The sequence below is a fragment of the Pinus tabuliformis genome, chromosome 7 (genome assembly GCF_031772625.1).
Source record: "Pinus tabuliformis cultivar Carrire ecotype Pingquan chromosome 7, CPIR1, whole genome shotgun sequence".
Lineage (NCBI taxonomy): Eukaryota > Viridiplantae > Streptophyta > Pinopsida > Pinales > Pinaceae > Pinus > Pinus tabuliformis.
In genome coordinates, this window is record NC_142293.1 from 2,019,918,486 (window position 1) to 2,019,924,681 (window position 6,196).

A 6,196-nucleotide genomic window follows, 5' to 3' on the forward strand; every position below is an offset into this window, starting at 1 on the left:
AGAAACTAATCCAGGTCTACCAAATAATCCACGTTCCCCTCGAGGAGCTTTGAATGGTTCGTTTCAACCATGTTTGACTTTTTGCCAATAAACTAGTGGACCTTTTGGCAACCAAGGGGTTAACAATGTAGATAGAGGAATGGCGAAAAAGTGGCAAGAGATTCCTCAAAACCGTTTAAAGGTTCTCTACGAAGATCAAGCTGCAGAAGACAGAGAAGTGTTTAGATATCAGGCCAGGCTGACAAGCATGAATTGATTTTTCTAGAAAGAACTTATACAACCGATCACTATGTACTTGGTAGAAAGGAAAACTAAAGTAGGTCTCATTTTATCTCAGAGTCAGTCGAATGAGGTTCTCAGTTCATCGGCTCACAAGACATTGTGTCTTTTCCCAATCAAATACAGTATCGGATTCTGGTTCTGTAGCAGGAATAAATAGAATGTGTGGTTAGTTTTCCTGGCAGGCAGAATTTTCCCCCTTTCTGCTTTTGGGCTTGAAAACCATGGCATGGTCGGTTTTCCAGTGATTGCGGGATTCATGAGCAGTTTATGGTTTTGTAATTTCGGAAGCGATCCCATAGAGATTGTAACACATGGTAGGTTGGTTGACTTTGAAACTGCCTTCGATCGCACACTATCTCTCAGTTGTGTTAGGTTGTGCGATATGATTTTTGGCCATTGGATCCAGTAGCCAGGATCAACGGTTGGGATCAAACAGGCAGTTTTTGTGGGGCCAGGTGGGCTCTATCTTTTCATCTAGTTTGGTGTGGTTTTTCCCTCTTTTGTGGTGTGTGGAATTCATGCGGTTGGGGGAGTCTATGGTTATATGTGTGCTTTGGGAAGTGTGTTGTATCCAGAACTTCCCTAGTGGGTGGGGGCTCTTGTAGCCTTTCCACGTTTACTTCTCAAAAGTTTGGTGATCATTGTAGTAGCTTGGAGGGTCTTGGTCATTGGCAGGGATTCCTTTTTCCCGAATTCTTGTAAAGGATAGAGTTTCATGTACAATATGTAATTTTTCTTTTGATTTATTGAAATAGAAGGATCGGCACTTGCTTCAGCAATATATATATATATATATATATATATATATATATATATATATAGATATATATATATATATATATATATATATATATATATATATATATATATATAGATATTCTAAGAAAGAGACATTTTTGGCCCAAAAATAATGGAAAATTTGAAACAATTTTCATGAAATGTGATAGAATGTTTTGGAAATCGGGGTTACAATTACCAAGTTTCGAAATTTTGGGTACCTGAGGGTCCTTATGGTGTTGAATCTAAACATTCCTATGGTTGGATTTCTTTAATGAAAAAGATGGATTCAGACAAGAGATTAGTAGTCATCTCGGCGAAATCATCACCTAAATCATCACCTAGTTAGAGAATTTTCATTTCTTTACGCCAATATGCATGTCTATTTTGAAGTAAAGATTCCATAATTTTAATTTAATTATTAATTATTAATTATTTAGTGGATTTTAGAGATTTAATTGACCTGAATATTTTGATAGTATACACAAATCAAAGATTGAGCTTGATCGAAGTTATGTCCTTTTCATTAAATTGATTAATTAGAAAAAATGCCATATGACAAGTGTCATATGAAGTAAGTTATGGTTTTTTGGGCATGTGGTATTTAGAAGCCATGTTATTGGCATGTGGTATTTTAACAAGGGATATTTATAAATTAAGAATCTCCATAAATCTCTAGACTTAAAAATTTTGTTCACTATTTTCTTTTATATATGTGTGTTTTTATTACAATTTTATTAGTTTTTGTTTTGTCACTTTTTCAATAATTTTATCATTTGAGATGTACATTGAAATAAGTGTATTGATATTTATTATTGACTCATGTCTAACTATTTTTATAGCTATTTAATTTGTATAATAATCTTAGTAAATAATATATTCCTCTTAATACACTTTCTCCTAATAACATAGGTAAATAATATATTCATTTTGACACACTTTCTCCTAATAACATAGACGAAAAATTAACAAATCCACACACATATTTCATTAAATTTTAAATTAAAAGGTGATCTAAAATGTCAAAATAACCCCACACAAAAAGATTACCATGAATATAGCATAATATATATACATATAATTGAATTTATATTTTTGTCTTTAAAAGGATAAAAAAATATCTTTATAATTATAATTAAATTTGAAATAATATTTTGATTTTATATCGTGAAAATTAAATATTATATAAAGTTTTAACATATTTAATTAATTTGAAAAAAATATAGAATATTTAGTATTTAGAATATAAAGAAATATATTAAATATTATATAAATTTTTAAGTTGTTTTTAATGCTATTTTTTGGATATTTTGGCAAATTGGGTAGAAAAATTTGAGGCAAAATTTTGATCACTGTATATATGGATTCAAACACCTTGATAACTCCTAGGGTATTGTAATGTCCCTAAATAACTCGGTGAAAACTAGACAGTAAGTAGTAATTCTTTTAAAAAGATTACGAATTAGTTTAAAAACTAATTCCTGGTATTCATGAAACTAATTATGGAGAATATTTTGGGAATGGTGCGTGGAACCCATTCGTCCTCTCCACGGGTAATAACTGATTCTTGGTTCTGTTTGGATGCTGCGGATTATTATTAAATGGGAAGCCTTGTGTTGGTTGGGGGGCGCTAATAAAACGAGGTGGTTATCATTAAAGTCGGGACCTTAACGCTTCATTGAAGGTGGTTATCAATTCAGTGCTTGACAATGTTAACAAGACGGGCTACAGTGATTTCAGTTATGGAGAGAATGGAGATAAGATGTTTGGTTTTTCTCAGTGCAGGGGAGATCTGAATGCCTCTACTTGTCGAGGATGCGTTTCAAAAGCTACAGAGTATTTAGATTTTTATTGTAATGGAAGTCTCAGTTACAGAAGAGTTCTTCTCAGTGGATGCATTTTGGAAAATGTCAGGTCCAGCTTCTCACCGGATGCGTTTTGGATCTTTGCGTTGTGCAATAACATTAAAGTAAACGGCACAGAGGCAAAGGGTGTCATGGATTGGAAACTGCCTCTCTTTTGCAGAGGCTTATCGATAATGCTGTGTCCAGTTCTCTGGGTTACAGTGTACTGAGTGATCATGGGGTTTATTCTCTGGCTGAATGTTGGAGAATACCTAATATGACTCGGTGTAGTCAGTGCCTAAACATTACGTTCGATTATTTGGGCTCCTGCCCAGCTGGTACCAGCCAAGGATTGGCCTTCTTCGATAACTGTCTAATTCGTTATGACAGCTACAAGTTTTACAATGATGGTGTGCCTCTGTTCAAAGCCGTAAATGGAAGTGGAAATAAAAGTGGTCCTTCTATACCAGCATCGAGGCCAACACAAGGGAAAAGTCTCCCCAAAGTGTTGGGATTGAGCATCGGTGGTGTGGTTGTTGCGGTGGCCTTGCTTGGGTTGGTTGTATTTTGGAAACGGAAAGTTACTAATCCCAGCAATAGGAAATCGCTTCCAGGACCTCAGCATGCGCTATGGCGATGAGGATGTCGAAGGATAGAAAGATAAGTTGACCTCGTGTAATATTCTTTGTTTATGTGCAGCAAGAGAATGTTTAAATTATATGTTTTCTTAGTAGAAAATTTGTTGATGCATGCAGATAGAAATGATTATTTGATGTATTTTCTTGGTGAGGAAAACATATGATAATGCATGCGGTGAAGGATTATCATTATGGCTGCTATTCACGAAGATTTAACTTGGAAAATAGGAACCTGGTCTTGATTCTTTCCTCGGTTTACATGAGCTAACGAGTTAGAACTCTTAAAGAGAGTTATGCATTAGTAAACATTGTGGAGGTCAAACAGTATTATTTGGGTATCTATATGCTATTTAGCTAGTATGTTATGCATGCTCATGCATATGATGTTATAAGATCTCTTTAGATGTTGATTAATGTTTGAATAATATGGTAACTAATCTTGTTGCCAAGATTGTTGATGACTGCATTGACAGGTAACGATGGAAGATGGTGCCAAGGAAAGTGATGTTTAACATTATGGTAGGAAAAAGGATTATTCGTCCATGCAGATGAAGTCAAGCTGCAGTGTTGTCCATTGCTAGAACAATTATGCCACAAGGAATGTTGCATGTGGCGGTATGTAAATAAAATATTACATGTAAATTGTAATAGCTTTCAGCTAGTTATGTGATAGCTTAATGATAATTCATTGTAAATATTTTAAGACAGTGGTTAAGGGATGGAATCCCTTATAAACCATTGAGTGAGGGGTGAAAACCCTCACGAGCATTTAATAATAAGATTAAACGTTTGCTGGTTTTCACCCTATGGGGTTTCCAGGGTATATCCGTGTTCTATTGTGTGATTGATGTGATTGCCTTATGTGTCTGTTGATAATGATGGGTCCTTAATGATGATGGTTCTTTATTTGATGTGACAACTATAATGTCTTGGTACATGAATATCTAATATGTTTAAGGATATCAAGAAATGGATGCAAGGATTCATGAGACAGTTTATGTTATTACAGTGATGGTTAAAGGTTATGCAATGGTTATGAAACTTACTGTCTTTGATGGCAATTTACTTGATGTAATAATGAATAGTATATCTACGGTTAATGATGATTTGTGGAGTTGTGAATTGATTAATTACTTGTGGTAATTGTATAAAAACTTCTAACTCCCTACTCTTACTTGCGAGGTTATCGGGGTATGTGACAAGTGGTATCAGAGCTAAAGGTTGCAGTACTGGCGCCTTTGGGAATTGGTAAGCGGAAAGGATATTGAGGTACGCCATCAGTAGGCATTAACTCAGGTATGAGTTTAATCATTCGCATATTCATTTATGTCGTACACTACTTTTGGCATGGTAGGTGTGACTCATGTTTATAACTGCTTTAAGTAGTAAGTAATAAGTTGTTGCATAACTACGTTCATAACGTTAAACTCCTGATGAGGATAAAATACAATGAAACTTTTGTCACACCTAAGAACAATATTGAGTACCCATTACATCCATGAACAATATTGAACACTCATTGAGGGAAGTGACAATCAACTACCAAGTTTGATTTGCAAATATGGCAATAACAATGATGCATTTAATGAACAAAATTGAAGTTACAATGAACAAAACTTAATGAGCCAATGCATGAACATAAATTAGGGGAACATCCTTGAATAGGATGAAAATTTGTTTTAAAAAGGACATTAGAGGAACCCCTTTAGATATTGGAAACTTGCAATAAGTCAAGAAGCGAGACTTGATTGTCATAACTAACTTTTGATTCAGTCTTGTCATGGATGCATGAAGACGATTGGTAGTTGAGATTGGTTAGTGTTGTATGACTAACCCATAGAACTTATATGCATTAATTGAATTGGACTAAGATTGTTTCAATTCGTAAACAAGTGAAGTTGATTGATGTCACATGCATGGAATGTGTGTATGAAAATTCTTACTCTCTCTGTGCTATAGTTCTAGTTGTTTCTGAGAAGAGTTCCTAATTGCATTCACCATGAGAATGCATGATGAATAGTATATGCTTATGTCCTAATAGATTTAATGATGATCACACTCTAATTAATTGAAATCCATTAGCATGGTATGTGGTTATGTTAATCATTACTTGTTGGGAGATAAAAAACATTGGAGATGGTTGAATTTATCTCTACTATGGAAATCATGGATTTCTTATGCATGTTGCATCCCAGTGTGAAGTTAATTGTAGAGGCATGTTCAGTGGGTAACATTTCTAGGACCCATTCATGGTATAATTACATGTGATAATTATTCATAAATACTCTCCTCATTTCTATTTAAACCCTAAATAACTGCTCTTTTCTATCAAAGCATTCTTGTTGTCCTGATGATGGATCCCGGTTGGGATTCGAAACGTTGGCAGAAAAATGTTCTTACTGTGGAAACTTCGGTGACTAATTCGAAAATAATGTACCACAGAGGTCTTAAATCTAGAATTATGTCCCTATACGGAGGGGATACCTGGAGTGATATAATTTTACTCGAGAAAACTAGAGCTAAGATAGCAAGAAGAGCAGGTGACTTGAAATTTCTTAAGAATTGTCGCAACAATACTCTCCTCATTTCTATTTAAACCCTAAATAACTGCTCTTCTTCTATCAAAGCATTCTTGTTGTCTTGATGATGGATCCT

The 6,196-nt window shown here is 34.5% G+C and overlaps 1 protein-coding gene across 1 annotated transcript; it reads left to right on the plus strand.

The window, feature by feature from the left end:
• The first annotated feature begins 2,561 nt into the window (after positions 1–2,561).
• Positions 2,562–3,133, plus strand: LOC149256588 (plasmodesmata-located protein 2-like). Its single transcript, XM_089455413.1, has 2 exons — positions 2,562–2,612; positions 2,744–3,133. Exons 1-2 carry the CDS (start codon positions 2,562–2,564, stop codon positions 3,131–3,133), a joined length of 441 nt encoding a protein of 146 aa, XP_089311539.1.
• The last annotated feature ends 3,063 nt before the right edge of the window (positions 3,134–6,196 follow it).

Bases quoted from the DNA above. Each gene is read 5' to 3' on its own strand.
- LOC149256588 (XM_089455413.1), top strand. From the start codon at position 2,562: ATGGAGAATATTTTGGGAATGGTGCGTGGAACCCATTCGTCCTCTCCA. The intron at 2,613-2,743 runs GTAATAACTGAT...GCTTCATTGAAG, and splicing joins CCCATTCGTCCTCTCCACGG to GTGGTTATCAATTCAGTGCT.